The sequence below is a fragment of the Pteropus alecto genome, unplaced genomic scaffold (genome assembly GCF_000325575.1).
Source record: "Pteropus alecto unplaced genomic scaffold, ASM32557v1 scaffold281, whole genome shotgun sequence".
Lineage (NCBI taxonomy): Eukaryota > Metazoa > Chordata > Mammalia > Chiroptera > Pteropodidae > Pteropus > Pteropus alecto.
Genome location: NW_006431909.1, coordinates 196,617 through 215,337, shown reverse-complemented (window position 1 = coordinate 215,337; position 18,721 = coordinate 196,617). Strand labels below are relative to the sequence as shown.

The 18,721-nt window shown below is 35.6% G+C and overlaps 1 protein-coding gene across 6 annotated transcripts in view; it reads right to left on the bottom strand.

Annotated features, from left to right (window-relative positions):
- Positions 1 to 17,793, bottom strand: part of ZNF567 (zinc finger protein 567) — a 29,433-nt gene extending 11,640 nt beyond the window's left edge. For 2 of the 6 annotated variants that reach the window (XM_006905938.3, XM_006905936.3), the window contains exons 1-3: positions 17,478 to 17,636; positions 16,038 to 16,137; positions 14,385 to 14,457 (exon numbers count right to left, since the gene is read on the bottom strand). Coding sequence is in view for 4 of the 6 variants with exons in the window: in XM_006905936.3 (XP_006905998.1) it covers positions 14,385 to 14,393 (9 nt within the window). In the remaining 2 variants the exon portion in view is untranslated. Of the gene's footprint in view, positions 1 to 14,384; positions 14,458 to 16,037; positions 16,138 to 16,940; positions 17,047 to 17,477; positions 17,637 to 17,657 lie in introns of those variants that run through there. The other 4 variants (XM_025040519.1, XM_015598569.2, XM_006905937.3 and 1 more) reach the window with 3 other exon arrangements.
- Between the last annotated feature and the right edge of the window lie 928 nt (positions 17,794 to 18,721).

The window sequence follows — 18,721 nt, the reverse complement described above, 5'->3', positions numbered from 1 at the left end:
CATATTTACAAGAAAATATTCACAAAGAAGCTGTGTTGCATATTTACAATGAAATATTCCTCAGCCATAAGAAGAGATGAAATACAGCCATTTGCAACAACATGGATGGACCTCAAGATAATCAAGCTAAACAAAATAAGCCAGACAGAAAAAGTTGAAAATCACATGATATCACTTATATGTGGGATATAAACCTAAAAGCACAAATGAGCAGGACAAACAAACAGAAACTCATGGACATGGACTATAGGTGGGTGGTTATCAGAGGGGGAGGGTGAAGTGGGTAAAGGAGCTAAAATATATGGTAGCTGAAGGAAACTGGACATTGGGTGGTAAACACAATAGAATATACAGATGTCAAATGATGATGTATACCTGAAAATTATATAATTAACCAATGTTACCCCAATAAACTTACAAAGAAACAATGGAGACACTGAGCGACCAGAAAACAAAAGATAAAATGGCTATAGAAAACCCCCATATTTCATTAATCACCCTAAATGTAAATGGAATGAACCCACCAATAAAACGGCTTAAAGTAGCAGACTGTATCAAAAAACAAAACCCAACAATATGCTGCCTTCAAGAGACTTTTCTTAGCTATAAGGACAGAGACTCAAAGTGAAAGGGTCGAAAATGATACTCCAATAAAATGGCACCCAGAGAAAAGCGAATGTAGCTGTACTTGTATCTGACAAAATAGACTTCAAGATAAAAAAGGTAATGAGAGACATGACCTTTCATAATTATAAAGGGAACCATACATCAAGAAGACCTAAACTTATCAATTTATGCTCCTAATTAGGGAGCATCAAAATATGTAAAGCAACTACTAACAGAACTAAAGGGAGAAACTGACAAAAACACATTTTAGTAGGGGACCTAATTGGGAGCATAAATTGATAAGTTTACCCCATTGTCAGCTATGGATAGATGATCTAACTAGAAAACCAGTAAGGAAATATCATTCTTAAATGATACATTAGACCAACTGGACGTAATCGACATTTACAGAGTCTTTCATCCCGAAACAGCAGGTTATATACTCTTTTCTAAAGCACATGGAATCTTCTCAAGGATAGACTATATGTTGGAAACAAAGCTAGCCTCAACAAATTTAAAAAGAATGAAATCTTACCAAGCATATTCTCTGATCATAATGCTTTGAACCTGGAGATCAACTGTAAAAAGAAAGCGGGAAAAACTACAAATACATGGAAATTAAACAACATGCTACTGAAGAATAACTGGGTCATAAAAAAATAAAAGGAGAGATCAAGGGATACATAGAAACAAACAAAAATGAAAGTACAACATATCAAAACTTTTGAGACACAGCAAAAGCAGTAATAAGAGGAAAGTTCATATAATTACAGGCCTATCTCAAGAAACAAGAATAACCCCAAATAAAAAACTGAACATTACATCTAAAAAACTAGAAAAAGAATAAATGAAGCCCAAAGCCAGCAGAAGGAACTAATCAAAATTAGAGCAGATTTAAATGACATGGAGAACAAAAAGACAATAGAAAAATTAATGCAACAAAGAGCTAGTTTTCTGAGATTAATAAAATTGACAAACCCCTGGCTAGACTGACTAAAGAAAAAGAGAAACAAATAAATAAAATCAGAAATGAAAGAGGAAAAGTCATGACAGATACCACTGAAATACAAAGGATTATTCAAGAATACTATGAAAAATTATACGACACCAAATTGAATACTCTGGAAAAAATGGACAAGTTCTTAGAAACATACAAACTTCCTAGACTGAATCATGAAGAAATGGAAAATGTAGACTGATTGACAGTATGGAAATTGAAACAGTCACCAAAAATTTCCCAAAAAGTAGAAGTCTAGAACCAGATGCCTTCAAAAGTGAATTTTACCAAACATTCAAGGAAGATTTAATACCTATTTTTCTTAAACTTTTCCAAAAATTTTTTTAAAAGGCAATACTTCCTAACTCATTTTATGAGGCCAATGTTATTCTGATACTAAAACCCGGTAGAGATAACAAAAAAAGAAAACATGAAAAAGAAAAAAAGAAAACTACAGACCAATATCTCTCATAAACACAGATGTAAAAATCCTAAATAAAATACCACTAAATTAAATACAACAACACGTTAACAACACTTATACACCATGATCAAGTAGGCGTCAATCTTGTAGCACAGGGATGGTTTAACATATGCAAATCGATTAATATGATACACCATATAAATAAAATAAAGAAAAAATCATATGATCATATCAATAAATGCAGAAAAAGCATTTGACAAGATATATTATCCATTTATGATTAAAAGACTTAATAAAATGGGTAGAGAAGAAAAGTACCTCAACATAATAAAGGCCATATATGACAAACTGTCAGGTAACATCATACTTAATGGTGAAAAACTAAAACCTTCCCTTTAAGATCAGGAACAAGACAATGGTCTCTGCAATCACCTCTGCTGTTCGATATCATACTGGAAGTCCTAGTTAGAGCAATCAGGCAAGAGAAAGAAATAATAGGCATCTGAATTGGTAATGAAGTCAAACTGTTGCTTTTTGCAGACGACGTGATTCTCTATATGGAAACCCGCCACCCTCCAAAAAAAGAAAGAAAGAAAGAAAACTCTTAAGACTTCACTAAAAAACTATTAGAAATAATAAACACAGTAAAGTTTCAGGATATAAAATCAATATTCAAAAATCCACAGCGTTCCTATACTCTAACAATGAATTTTCAGAAAAAGAAATGAGAAAAACAATTCCTTTTGCAATTGCAACAAAAAGAATAAAATACCTAGGAATAAACCTAAGGAAGAATGTGAAGGACCTATACACTGAAAACTGTAATATATTATTAAAAGAAATTAAAGAAGACACAAAGAAATGGAAAGATTCGGGTTCTTATATTGGAAGAATCAATATAGTTAAAATTACCTTATTACCTAAAGCATTATACAGGTTTAATGCAATCTCCATAATATTCCAATGCCATTTTTATTTTTAAAGAAACAGAACAAAAAATCGTGAACAGGCAAAGCAATCCTGAGAAAAAAGGATGAGGCTGGAGGTATCATTCTGCCTGACTTCAAATTATACTATAAAGTGACAACAATCAAAACAGCATGGTATTGGCAGAAAACAGACACACAGAACAGTGAAGGAGAACTGTGAGTCCAGAAGTAAACCTTCACTAATAATTATTGACAAAGGAGCCAAAAACATACAATGTAGTAAGGAAAGCCTCTTCAATAAATGGTGCTGGGAAAACTGGAGAGCCTCCTGCAAAAGAATGAAACTAGACTGCTATGTATCACTATATACCAAAATTAACTCAAAATGGATCAAAGATCTAAATATAAGACCTGAAACAACAAAATGCATAGAAGAAAACATAGAAACAAAACTCAAGGATCTTGGACTTAAAGAGGATTTTATAAATTTGATCTCAAAAGCAAGGGAAGTAAAAGTTAAAGTAAATAAATGCGACTACATCAAACTAAAAAGCTTCTGCTCAGCAAAAGAAATCAACAAGGCAAAAGACAACCAACTGAATGAGAGAAGATATTTGCAAACAACACCTCTGATAAGGGCCTCATATCCAAAATACATAAAGAACTCATACAACTCAACAAAACCAAACAATCCAATCAAAAAATGGGCAGAAGACCAGAACAGACATTTCTCTCAAGAAGACATACAAATGGCCAACAGACATATGAAAAGATGTTCAAGTTCACTAACTATTAGGGAAATGCAAATCAAATGAGATACCACCTCATACCTGTCAGAATGGCTACCATCAAGAAGACAAGTAATAACAAGTGTTGGAAAGGTTCTGGGCAAAATGGAACCCTCATACACTGCTGGTAAGAATGTACATTGGTACAGCCAGCATGGAAAACAGTATGGAGGTTCCTCAAAAAACTAAGAATTGATCTACCATATGATCCAGCAATCCTTCTTTGGGTATTTACCTAAAAAACCTGAAAATATTTATCTGCAAAGATATATGCACCCTGTTTTTCACAGTAGCATTATTCAGTGTCCAGGTAATGGAAGCAATCGAAGTGGCCTATGAAAGAAGACTGGATAAAGATGTGGTGTGTGTGTATATGTATATATATATACACACACAATGGAGTATTACTCAACCATATGAAAAGATGAAATACATTTGCAACAACATGGATGGATCTTGAGATAATCATGCTAAACAAAATAAGCAGGCAGAAAAAGTTGAAAACCACAGATTTTACTCATATGTGGGAAATAAAACTGAAAGCAACAAACATGACAAACATACTTATGGGCACAGACAGTGGATTAGTAGTTACAAGAGGGAAAGGGGAGACAGGGAGGTAGATACGGGTCAAAGGGGTCAAATATTTGGTGATGGAAGGAAATCTAACTTTGGGTGGTGAACACAAAGTGTAACAAATAAGAGATATTGTTGAATTGTACACTTGAAACTTGTTTGATTTTATTAATCAATGTCCCTCAATAATTTTAATTAAAAAAAAAAAAACTAATAGAAAACCTGGCATGGAATACCAGAATTTAAACTATAAAAAAGCACCAAATGAAAATTCTAGGGGGGAAAAGTACAATAACTGATGTAAAAAATTCACAATATAGTCTCAATAGCAGACTGGAAATAGAAAAAAGAAGAATCAGCAACCTTGTAAATAGACCTATAGAAATTAAGCAATCTGAATAGGAAGAATAAAAAATAAGAAAAAATGAATGGAAACACAGAGATCTGTGGGTCAATTTCAACGTAATCAAATACAAATATAATTGGTGTCGCAAAAAGAAAAAAAAAGTCTGAAAAAATTTTACGGCAATAATGACCTAACATATTCAAAGTTATTAAAAAGTTTAACTTACATACCAAATTTAATGAACCTCAAAAGGATAAAAAAGAAAACATACCTCAGAAAATTCTAATCAAACTGCTGAAAGTCTAAGATGATATCAACCAAAAAATAATTATTCAGAGAAATTATCTATTAAAAAGGAAGTTAACATAAAGTAATTTTCAGATAAAATATGAAAGAATTCATCACTAGCAGTACTGAACCATCAAAAATGGTAAAGAGAGTTCTTCAAGTTAAAAGTAAAAATGTCACCCAATGATAACTAAGCTCTTTAGGAAGAAAAAAAAAGGATGAGAACAGGTATATATAAAAGACTGTGTCTGTAAATATAAGAAAATATCTGTAACACAAGAGCTCCAGGCTGGAACTTGCACCTGAGTTTTGGATATTCTGCAAAAAACCCCAAGGCGTACCAAAGGGGTGAGACATGCCATTTATTACTCACAAGGCAAAGGAGCTCCGATGGCAGTTAGTTGAAGCTGTAAGAAAACAGCACCTGACCAAGAGCGAGCAGAGTTTTTATACACACAGAGGGAAGGGTTATCTCATTATGGGAGTAGCCACCTTCTCAGGCAGACTGGAGTAAGATGTGCTGCTTAGTTACAGGAGCAGATAACGTCCATGGGAACAACAGAAAACATCCCTGGGAGCAAACACTGCTCTTTGTTTACTGCCTTCCTTATGGCTGCTGACTGGGCAGCCATATGTCTTCTGAGTATGTGGAGGGGCTATGGTCTGAATTAACCCAACAATATCCATTTCCTGCCTTCTTTAATAGACATGACTGTTTCAAGCATGCACTGGTAGACATTTTCTGCTGTTTTAACATGAAATCAGCCATAATAATATATATTCAGAATGAATGAGCAAAGTTGTATTTCAATAAAACTTCATGTATGGAAACTAAAATTTGAATTTCATAAAACTTCCACAGATAAGAAATATTCTGCTTTTGCATATTTTCACACATTTAAACTATGAAAACCATCCCTAATGTACAGTTTTTACAAAATCAGGCAGCAGTTTGGATTTGGCCTGTGGGCTGTAGGCCATTGGTTTAAAGTAAACATTCTAAAACCAGTTACTACAAACATAAATATCTCATATATGGAAAAACAAACAAACAAACCAAAACATGGTGAGGTCAGTAAATAAGACTTAAATGTTGCAAGATCGATGTAATTTACCTTAAGTAATTCAGTATGATTTCTAAGCTAAAGAAGCATGTTGCAATCCCTAAAACAACCACAAAATAATACAAATAGAGATAACTAAAATGTCAATAGAGAAATGAATATATATTATTAAAATGTATTTGACATAAAATACAGCAGGAGTTTGAAGAGATATACAAAAATATGTTAGGAGGAACCTTAAATGCACATTACTAAGTCTAAGAGGCCAACATGAAAACGCTAGATACTTTATGATTCCAACTATATGACATTGTAGAAGAGGCAAAATTATGGAGACAGTAAAAAGATCAGAAGTTGCCAGATATTAGAGGAGAGGAAGGGATGATTTGGTAGAGAACAGAAGATGTTTAAGGCAGTGAAACTATTCTGTATAATACTATAACAGTGAATACATGTCAATATACATTTCTCAAAATCCACGGAGCACACAAGACCAAGAATGAACCCTAATATAAACTATGAACTTTGGGTGGTAATGATGTGTAAGGTACATTCCTTGACTGTAACAAATGCACCACTTTGGTGCAAGATATTGACAATGGAGAAGACTATGCATGTGTAAGGGTAGGAGGTAAATGGGAACTCTCTGTACTTTCTACTCAATTTTGCTGTGAACTTAAAATTGCCCTATAATATATAGTTAAATGGATTTTAAAAACCCACAACAGGTTAAGCAATCAGAAATAAATAGCAAAATGGCAGCCCTAAATTCAACTATCCCTTTAATGTATTAAATGCAAATGAACTAAACACTCCAATAAAAAAGGCCAAGATTATTAGGATGTATAACAAAGCAACACTCAAATATGTCCTGTCTACAAGAGACATGTTTAAATACCATACACACAAATATCCTAAAGGAAAAAAGACAGAAAAAAACATAAACACCACACGTGGGAAAGCTGATATGGTTATAGTAAAAGCAAAAAATAGATTTCAAGTTGAAGAGTATTATTCCTACAGACAATGGAATATTTCATAACAATAAAAGAGAAAATACATCAAAAAAGTATAACAATTACAAATGTATATGTACTTAAATAACAATTTTGAAACACATGAAGCAAAAATTAACAAAAGTAAAACGAGATAAAAAGCATCCTAAGTCATGGTTGATGTTGTTTGTCAGTAACCGAAAGAAGTAGACCAAAGGTGGGGAAAATCTGTAAAGATTTATAATCTAAAGAATGCTGAGAACCACCTAACTCACTTGATATTTATAGAACACCACTTGCAATTTCACAATGCATATTTTTTCCACGAGCAAATAGACTATGCACCAAGACAGAACATAATCAAACTTCAATAGATTGAAGACAAATCATACTATGTTCTCTGACCACAAAAGAACTAAATTAGGTATCAGTAAAAACAATATATCTAGACAAGCCCCAAATGCTTGCAAATGAAATAATGAAACCTGAAGCCAAATTCTTGAAAGTACCAATAAAATTAAAGAACCTCTAGTTAAGTGGATTAAACACTAATATGGCCACTGTCAGATCCTACATATACTAAATAGGTAACCAGGGAAGATTATAAACAAATAAAAGGCAATAAATCAGATAATGCAGATGAAAAGACAAATGTTTTCCCTTAAAAAACATGTTACCCAAAGAAAAAAAATCATGAAAAACCTAAACTATTAAAGATACCAATTTTGCCATTTAAAAAGTTCCCATGAAGATTTTTCTAGGCCCAGAAGTCTTCAAAGTAAATTCTATCTAACATTTAAGAGTTAATGAGAATATTACACAAACTCCTTTTAAAAAATAGAATACTTTCCAATTTTACAAAGTGAATTTTACATTGTTACCAAAACCAGAAGACACTGAGAGCATATTACAGACTAGTACCCTGGATGAATACCGAACAAAAACGTTAACAGAACATTAGCAAATTGAGTAAGGTGATACATAAGATGTATAACACATTCTGACCAAGTGGTGCTTATCCCTGGAATGCATGGTTGGTATAACATCTGAAAACCAATAATGTAATCACCATAATATGAGAATAAAGTAGGAAAACTATATATGATCATTTCAAATGAAAAAAAATTAGATAAAATTTAATATCTACTTATATTTGCTCTCACCAATTCTATTCAACACTATAGACAATGCATAAAGAATGATAAAGAAATATGAGACACATAGACTGGAAAGGAAGAAGGCAAACTGTTATTTACAGATAATGTGATCAGATATGTAGAAACGACTAAGGAATCTATAAAAAAAGTACTAGAAACAATAAATGAATTGAGCAAGGTCGCAGGATACTAATATCAAAATACAAGAAAAATTCTATTTTTATATACAAATAAAAAACAACTGAAAATGAAATTATTAAAGTATAAAATTAAAAAAAAAAATCTGTAAGACCTGTGCACTGAAAACTACACAAGGCATCTGAGGGGAAATTTTAAAAAACCTAAATTAATGTGGAGATACACCAAGTCCATGAATTAGAAGACTTACTGCTGTCAACTTACCAATTATCTCCAACCAATTTATAGTCTTCGAAAACACAGTAACAATTCAACAAGGTTGCTTTACAGAGATCAATATGTGGATTCTAAAATTCACATGGAAAAGTAAAACATAGCATATCTAAAACAAGTTTAAAAAAGTAGAAATGGAAGATTCACATTACTTGATTTCAGGACTTAATATGACGGTGTTAACACTGGTGAGAGGATAAATATATAAACCAATAAAATGCACTACATAAGTACACTTACATACATATGGTCAAATGATTGTCAACAAAACGCTCCAGGATCACTCAGTAGAGAAAGGATGTGTTTTCACAGATGATCCTGGAAAAACTGATTATCCATTAAAAAAACACAAAACTTCAACCCGACCTGATAGCATGCAAAAGAATTACATTGAAATGGATTATTCACTTAAAAGGAAAAACCTAAAGCCACAATTCTTATTTGATAAATAAAGAATAAAATATGCACAACAGTGGAGTATGCAAAGACTTCTGAGATAGGACACAGAAAGCATGGATGATAATATTTAAAAACTCAATATAGTAGATTTTGTCAAAATTAAAAATGTCAGCTCTGAAAGACACCATTAAGGAAATTAAAAATCAAGTCAAACACTAGGAAAAGATATTCATAGTACTTTTATCTAACAAAAGACTCATTTCTAAAAAATATAAAGAACTCTTACAACACTAGAATAAAAAAACAATCCAATCAAAAGTTGGCAAAAGGTCTGATGGACTATGTTCACACCTTTGGCTGATATCTCAATTAGGCATGCATGGGCCAGAACCCAAGCATCCCGGTTAAACATAAAAGAAAGCAAGGATTCAAGTTGCCACCATCAGCAAGTCTGAAGTTCGAGGTTTGGGTCGAGCCAACTTAACTGTCTAATAAAACAAAACAAACAGATCAATATTCTCTCACTTCCATGTCTATGGAAATAAACTACTATAAGAAGTTCTCTCCGACCAAAAACCACCCCCAAACGGTAAAATGCAAAATATATATTAAGCATGGTTTCAAGCACTGGTCAACTGACAGCATGGAATGGTAATCCCTCCAAGAAGGGACACAAAGTTTCCAGGTCACAGCACAGGGAGAGGGAACACAATCAACCCAGCAGTCTCCCTGATTTTAAGAAAGAGATCAGAGTTTGGAGAGTCCAAAATAGCTAGAATTGCCAGGCAAAATACTGAAGAGGAAGGAGTATGAGAGAGGGGGAGGGGGAGACACACAGAGAGGGAGGGTGGAGGGAGAGGTGAGGAGATGGGGAGAGAGAGAGAGAGACAGAGACAGAGACAGCAAGCTGGATCTGGCCCATGGGCTACGGGTTGGTGACTTTAGTAATGAGACTAAATTAGTCCTAGAGCAAATGCTACTCTACACTAAAAAAAGCTTTAAAGCAAGCCTCAAGAGGGCCAAAATGATCTTAAGTAACTAACCCTTTAAAGGAATATAACAAAATACAGCATCCAGCAATTTAAAATTCAAGTAAAAAATTTCCAGGCATGCAAAGAAGCAGGAAAATAGATTCGATATTCAGGAGGGGGGATAAAAAACCCAACCCAAAATAACAGAGGTAATGGATTTAATAAATAAGGATGTTAAAACAAGTATTATCAATATGCTCCATAAGCTCAAGAATGTAGAGGAAAAGATGATCATGATGAGAGAAACTGAAGATAACAAACAGGATCAAATAGGCTTTCTAGTAAAAACATATGATGTGAAAAATATAATAGATGTAAGTAAAAGCAGATTAGACAGTGAATAAGGAAAGAGCAGTGAACTTGAAGAGAAAGCAACATAAGCTATCCAAAACACTTTGGCAATTGGCTGCATTCCAATAAAACTTTATTTATAAAACCAGGAGGCATGCCTGATTTAGCCTTCAGGCAATAGTTTGCCAACCCTTGGCCTAGGGCAACCACTAAAAAAATAGAGGTATTTCTAATAAGTGAATAACAGAGAAAAAAACAGAATCATGAAACAATTTCTCAATTTAAAAGAAAACAAAAGAAGAGAAAAAAAAGAACAATAAAAATTTAAAACAATTGGGAAGAATAGAAAAATTGCATGGTGGTATATTTAAACCAAAATTATTAATAATTACATTACATAAAAATGGACTGAAACTAATGAAAAGGTAGAGTGTCAGACTGGAGAATAAAGTAAGACTAAACTATATACTGTCTGTAAAAGACTCACTATAAATATAAAACATAAGTATGTTAAAAAGAATGGAAAACAGGAATACTATGTAAATACTAATCATAAGAAAGCTTGAATGGCTATAATAATATTAAACAAATTATTTCAGAACAAAGAATATTATCAGTGATTAAGTGAGGCATTTCATAATGATAGAGGGGCGTCAATGCATGAGAGCATGCAACAATCCTAAATGTAAATCCGTCTAAAAACAGAACTTCAAAATACATTAAGTAAAAACTGATAGAACTAAAAAGGAAAAACAGAGAAAGCCACAATTATAATTGAAGATTTCAACTTTCCTCACTCAGTCACTGCTATAACAGATTGAAAATCAATAAAGACATAGAAGACTTTACATTCACAATCAACCAAACTGACCTGGTTATTTAGAGAACATGGCACTCAAGAACACCAGGATATACATTCTTTATAAGTGCACATAAAACATTCATCAACTTAAACTATAATTTGTGCTACAAAAGTCTCCATAAATTTAAGAAGGCTGAAATCATACAGAGTACGTTCTCTGACTGCACAGAATTAAACTACACATCAATGACAGAAAGTTATCTGGAAAATTTCCAAATATTTGGAAATTAAACACACTACTTCTAAACAACCAATGGGTCAAAAAAGAACTCACAAAGGAAATTAGAAAATATTTTCAACTGAATGAAACTGAAAATGCAACATGCCAAGGTTTGTTGAAGGCTACTCAAACAGTGCTTAGAGGGATATTTATAGCATTAAATGTTCCTACTAGAAAAAAAAGAAAGTCTCCTGTCAATGATATAAGCATCTCTCTACAAAACTAGAATGAGTCAATTAAACCCAAAGTGATGAAAAAGAAAGGCGTTAAAAAAGATAACAGTAGAAGTGAAGAAACAGGAAACAGAAAAACAATGGAGAAAATAAATGAAATCCAAAGTTGGTACTTTGAAAAGATCAATAAAATTGATAAACCTGGAGCCAACTGACCAAGAGAAAAAGAGAAACAAATTACCCATAATAGGAAGGGCACTGCTAAAGATTGTACAAACATCGAAAGGATAAAAATACATCATATTTTCAACAATTTTATGCCGATAAATTTTACAACTGAGATAAAATGGACAAAATTTCTTGAAAGATACAAACTACAAAGGCTCACTTCAGAAAATAAATTGATAACCTGAATAGCCCTGTCTTTTTTTTTTTAAGCCTTAAGTCTTATTAAGGAACATGAACTGTCAGTTAAACACCTTCCCACAAAGAAGTCTCAAGGATCAAATGGCTTCCCTGGTAAATTCTAACAGCTGAAGAACAAACAATATCAATTCTACACAAATTCTTTCAGAAAATAAGAGGAGAGAATGTGTCTCAACTCATTTTACAAGATAGCACTACCCTGATACCAAAACTAGACAAAGATGTTACAAGAAAAACTACAGACCAGATTCTTTATGAACCACAGACAAAAGATTCTTAACAATGTATCAGCAAATACATCAAGCAATATATATATATACATACATAGACACACACACACACACACACACACACACACACACACACACACACACACACACACACACACAAAAATATACTGACCAAGTGGGGTTTATCTTAGGGCTACTAAGTTGGTTTAACACTTCAAAGTCAATCAGTATAATTCACCTTGTTAATAAAAAAAAAGACAGAGAGAAGAGCCATACAATGGAGAAAAAACTTTTCACAAAATTCAACACCCACTCGTGATAAAAAATATCAGCAAACTAGAACTTCTTTAACCTTATTAATCTGATAAAGAGCATCTATGTAAAACCTTCAGCTAACATCATACTTAAACATTGAAAGACTGAATGCTTTACCACTAAGTCAGGAAGAAGCCAAAAATGTCTGTTCTCACCACTTCTATTCAACATTGTACTGAAGGTTCTAGACAGTGTAATAAAGCAAGACAGAAATGAAAGGAGCTTGGATGGAAAAGAGTCATTATTCATATATGACATCATTGTCTATGTAGAAAATCCTTAAGAATATTCAAAACAATTACTAGAATAAGTTAGTTGAGAAAGACTGCAGATCAATATACAAAAATCAATTGCATTTTCATGTACTAGCCATAAACAAGGGGAACTTGAAATAAAAATCAATACCATTTACAATACCATAAAAAAATACCTAGTGATTAATACATATAACAAAACATTTGCAAGACTGGAACACTGAAAACAACACAACATTCCTGAGAGAATTTTAAAGATTTACATAAAAGGAGATGTGCGTCATAGTTATGAAATGCAACACTATATTATCATTAATAAATTGTCAATGAGCATTTTAATATTGTTCTCTCCCCTAAGGGACTGCATTTATACATTCCTCTAATGTGCTTTGAGTCTGATGATATAAAAACTTTAAGAGTTATTGTTTAATGTTATTGGTATAGTTTCTGTTTGGGATGATGAAAAAGTTCTGGAAATAGTAGTGTTGCTTACACAACAATGTGAATGTACTTAATGGCACTGAATTGTACCCTTAAAAAGGGTTAAAATGGTAAATATTTTATGTTATGTCTATTTTACCACAATTTTTTTAAAAAAAAAGTTAAGCCTAAAAGCGTAAGATACACAAAGATCCATAACTGAGCACTGTGGTGAGCATTTAAAGGACTGGAAAAGGAGCAAAGGTGTTAAATGGGAGGATGAATGACTGCCATGAAAGAGGCACCCAAATAAAGATGACATCAATGGGGATGAGGGAACTGTGATACAAAGAATAAGACTCACCACTACGGTTTTAACACTCGGAATGGCAATTTAGGATTAAAATTATTTGAACATCGTTAGAATATAATAATAGTGGTAGATTGTGAATAGGAACAGGGGACTTCAAAGAGAAGAGAACCAATATAGAAGTTCTGAAAGAAAACACCAAGGGAAATATTTTTGAAAACAAGAGCAAAATATTTCAAGAGTTATACTCTTGGTTCAGTAGGGTGATAAAAGCAAATATGTTTACCTCTGCATCTAAACTTAAAAATTAGAAGAAATTCTAAAATAGGAATAAACCTATAACGCCATTAGTATACCAGAGTGTGTTATTGGCAGGCCACAGATTTTTAGGAGTTGTTAGCAGCTAGGAGCAAAATCGAAGAACAGACTGGAGAAATACATGAGTCTCAGTTTTTGTGGAATCTGTCAAGCACAGCTCTAGTCTTAAAGCCTCAAGACAGGACTCCTTGTCACTTACTAACAATCTATCAATTCCATCTCCATCTTGACTGTTTTTATCTATGAAGTTTGTGCAGTAATATATTCTCATTTAACTTAAGAAAATGCATTTTTGACCCAGCACTGCTTCTGGAAGAAGACTGAGAAACATGTTAAATGACATACCAATTTAATGTATGAACACTGGTTAAAATTACAAGCAGCACTTGTGGAAGGTAAAGGCTTATCTAGTCAATATGGGAAGAAATGAGGACCACTTCCCTGAAGGAAAAGATAGACAAAAGGATTTAATACAAGAAAGGTAAATGCTCAAACATCCTTGGGGGGTGTGGTGGGGAGACTATTCAGAAAGGAGAGAGAAACTATCACCTCACCTGAGCCATAGTTTTGAGTTCTGCAAGGGATGGTCAGTTTTCCTTTGGGATCCTCTTTGGAAAGGGGTGGTTCCTAAGAAGGGAAAGCCAAGATGAAAAGATGCCACATACCACTACACACACTATGCCTTACAGCTCTCTTATGACTCAAGTAAAATTGCCTCCATTTCCCTTGCTTTGGTCCTTGTCTACTCTGCACATCCCACATATATACAGTGGGAGAGGATCAGCTAGACAAATCTTATTTTATCCCCAGAGGCAGAGACACGGGCTCTTGGGGCAACAGGTTAAATTTTGGGAAAGCTCCCCTTTTCTGTTAGCACCATCTTTTCTTTCCTAAGCAGCCTACTGATATTAACGACTTCCAAGCCGCTCTCCATTAAGGTTCTACCATTTACACTGTCACCAGCGCTACATGAGAATACCTGTCACCCCTTATGAATACGACTGATACGAACTTCTTGATGCCTGCTTATCTAATAGGTATAGTTTTTATTTTTATTTTTCTTATTGTGAGAGAAGATAAGCTTATTTCCTAATTTTAAAAAACTTCTTTAGTTTCTTGTCTGTGAACGGTATCTTATTATTCTTTTGCTTTTCTATCAGGTTATTTTTATTTTCTAGATTGACATTAGATCTTTGTAAAAGGAAAGAAATTAATCCTTTATTTACTTAAAATAAATTTTTATACTTTCTCATTTGACTTTTTCCCACAAAAATGACAAAAAAAAAAAGATTATGGGCCATCTGGTTTAGTACCAGCAGGTATTTGATAGCCTGTATTTCCTCCACTCACCAAAACTGCCATCTTAATCATACACTTTATTTCCTTTATGTATTTGACTAGATCTGGATTTTATATTTAGTTCCACTGATGTGTTCATTTAATTGCCAAGATCACTCCCTGCAGTTATTACAGTTTTAAAATGCATTTCAGTATCACGTAGGGCTACCTCCCCCTTCATTATTTTTCTCTTTCAGAATTTCTGGCTTGTTTGTTTTCTCCTAAGAATTTCAGAAAATTCAAATATTCTACTGAAATTTTAATGGAATTGCATGAAATGTTAAGGAGTTTTGACACTTTATCATGTTGTGTCTTCTCATCCATTTATTCAAGTCCTAATTTCTGAGTCCCTTAGAAACATAAAAAATTTTTTTAACACATCATATCTCATGTTTTTGATGGCCACTGGCCACTTCCCATAGTTTTGATACATTATCTACACATCTGTGCACACGCATGCACACATATATAAATATATGAAGTCTATTACCTTCTTATGATTTTTTTTCCAGCAAACCTCTGAGTTTTTAACAGGACAGTAACTCACACCCTGATGCCACTGGGAACCGAAGTGATAAGAAGATGTGTGTGAAAACTGTAAATGTATCCAGGATTTGGGAGGGCAAAGTAACTTAGTTGGCTAATTCTCACCTGAGCTCTAAATGGGGAATCCATGGATGGAGCCTACCTGAGTTGACTTGGATCCTCCTGTCCAAGAGGACTGGAGAGACTACACTCACCAGAGCAGGGCCACAGCATGCCCAGAGGAAGCACTGGGGAGGCAGCTGGATAAGTGTCTATGCCTATGAGAAGAAAAGTGTACCTGGAAGTTCCCAGTGGGTTCTCTTAGAAAGGAAGAGATAACTTACACTAAATTATAATTGGACCAGTCATGTTAGCCTCTTCCTATTCCTGACTTTTGACTTCCTTTTTTCAGCTCCCGATCCATTCTAGCTGGAGACTACCCACCTAGAGGGAGTAAAGAGGAGACAAAATATAGGTTGAGGAATTACAGAAGAAATTGATCATGTGCTCTTTCCCATAGCAGGCTTCCATCAAGGAAGAAGAATTTTCTGCTTTTAAAATAAGTTTGAGGTACTGATTTCTACGATGAATATTTTACTTAGCTAAATGACTAATATGAGACTGATCTTGTGTTTAAATGCCCAACAGATTTTTTTATTACCTTCAAAATGACTGAAAGAATTATTAAATCTGCCCAGGAATTCATCCAGCAGCAGGAAAAAAAAAAAATTCACCCAAATAGAAATTTTGAGAGTGGCACTTACGGGTCCTACTGATTTCAACATTTTGGTCATTAGTCGATATGGGGTTTCCCACTATAATATCCTACCACCCGAAAATTATTTTAATTTTACTTCATCCTCTCCATTTAAAAAATCTCTACTTATTTTGTCTAGTTACCACAGAGTCAAATTCTACAGGCATATAAAATAACCAATATTCAGATCATCTAAACACTACATACTTAACTAGTCATGCATCCAATTCCTCAAGCGCTCCATCTCAATTACACAATGAACCACGTTCACAGTCGCCACGGACTGAGCACACAGAATACTTCAGAAATTAGATATATGTATACTTATATCACTCAAGACATAACCACTATCCTACAGGCACTCGTGTCACACATAATCTCACAGAGCCCATGACATACTTCTACACAAAGTAGAAAAATTTCACTCACAAACCCCTTATGGTTGCCTCTCCAAAGTCGCATACAGTCTCAAACACAAATCAACTCTCACCTAGTTAAAAAATTAGACACATGCCGAGACCCTATCACTTTCACAACAAGCGGTGCCACAACATCACACGGAGTAACACGTGCCCAAACACACCCAAGGACAGGCACAAAAAGCTACAGAAACTGAACCTCCGTGTGTGCCAGGCCGCGCTCTGAGAGCTGGGGTTTCCTCACGAGGGCGGGGAGAAAAAATAATTCCTGCCCACGTCGAGGTCACAGTTCCCTCCTCGGGCTTCCAGTCCCCTCCTCGGATCTCTCTAGCTTGGATCCCCGTTTCCCTCCTGGGCTCGCGCCAGCCCGGGCTCCCTATTCCCTCCTCTGCGTTCCCGGCCTTGGCTCCCGCTTCCTTCCTTTGCCTAGCTTCTCCCTTCCCTCCTCGCTTTCTCTCGACGCCGGACTCTCACTTTCCTCCCCGGTCCTAGGTTCCCTCTTCCTTCCTCGCTTTCCCCAGCCCAGGTTCTCGCCTCCCTCCTCGGCACTGCCCCCAGGCCCCGCCATCACCCGCCTCCTACTCGCCTTTAGCACCCGCCAGCCTCACCTCCGACCACTAGCCAGCCGTCTGCGCCTGCGTACTCCCGCGCCAGCGGTACCTCCCGAGTGTCTCCGCGGCTCGGTCTTCGCCACCGCGGCCTCCGCGGGGGGCCTTCTGCACATCCGGGCTTTCCGGCTTTGAACTACATTTCCCACCGCCCCCAGGCAGCTTTGGGAAAGAACTTACATCGCAGCTCTTTTCTGATTCTCCTCATTTAGTCCTCAAATTCGTCCTGCTCCGATTGGTAACCAGAGTCTGGGCGCGCTGGCGCTCGCGGTGTGGACGCTGGAGCTCAGGGTTTGAGCGTGTGTAAGCGTTTGCGGCTGTGACGAGGCGGGGTTTTTGCGCGGTGATGGGGCCGTGACAGGTGCGTGATTGTGTTTGAGTGTTCCTGCTCCGATGCCGAACTTTTTAAATGACGTTGGTTGGCTGTGATGTGGAGTGTCCGCCGCCGTGCCTTTTGAGACAGCGCATCAGAAGACAGTGCCCTTGTTACCCAGTGCGATGCAAGAGGCTTTTAATTCTGTGATCAGTTAGAAGTTAGGTTGTGTCACCGAGGAAGAGCTTCCTTTCTGCAGTTCTGGGTTTAACGTTGGGCCTGAGGGGTCTGTTGAAGATCTCCCTGAAAGTATATCTGTGCCTGAAAACTACAGATGCCTGTGTTAACCAGAGTTGCCTGGCACTGGAGCCTGACCTGAGCTGCCTTCCTCTTGGCACCTGCCCCTCCAGTGCCCAACATCTTAACGCAGAGGGGGGTATCTGTGGAGTGAGTGTCGTCCGCTGAGGGGCCAATTTTAGGTTCTTTCCTTTGTTAAGGTCTGTATCCCTGGTTTTCCTGCTGCTAACTCTTTTCTCCAGCTTTATAGCCAAGGAATGGTCGCCAAAAGGGGAGCCAGATATTTGGTGGGATAAAGATTACACGCAAGCAAAAAAGCAAACTTGGTTTTGGAATGATTTTTAGAGTTGGAGGTGTCCCTTAGGAACTGAGTCCTAGGAAGACATGGGGAGAGCCTAGGAGGAGGATTTACCGTGGAAGCTGAGGTTAGGTTCCTTGTTTCAGCACTACATCATTCCCAAAGTTGTCTCCCTAGGAAGCTGTGAACTTGGAGAAAGTTTCATCCCCTGAATACTAAGAAGGATTAGCAGTGCTCCCAACTCCCTTTTACTTCCATGTGAGTATGTGTGTGGTAGATGATGAATTTCTACCAGTGTAGCCAGTCTGCTCTAAGGAAAGGTCCGTCTCCCAACTC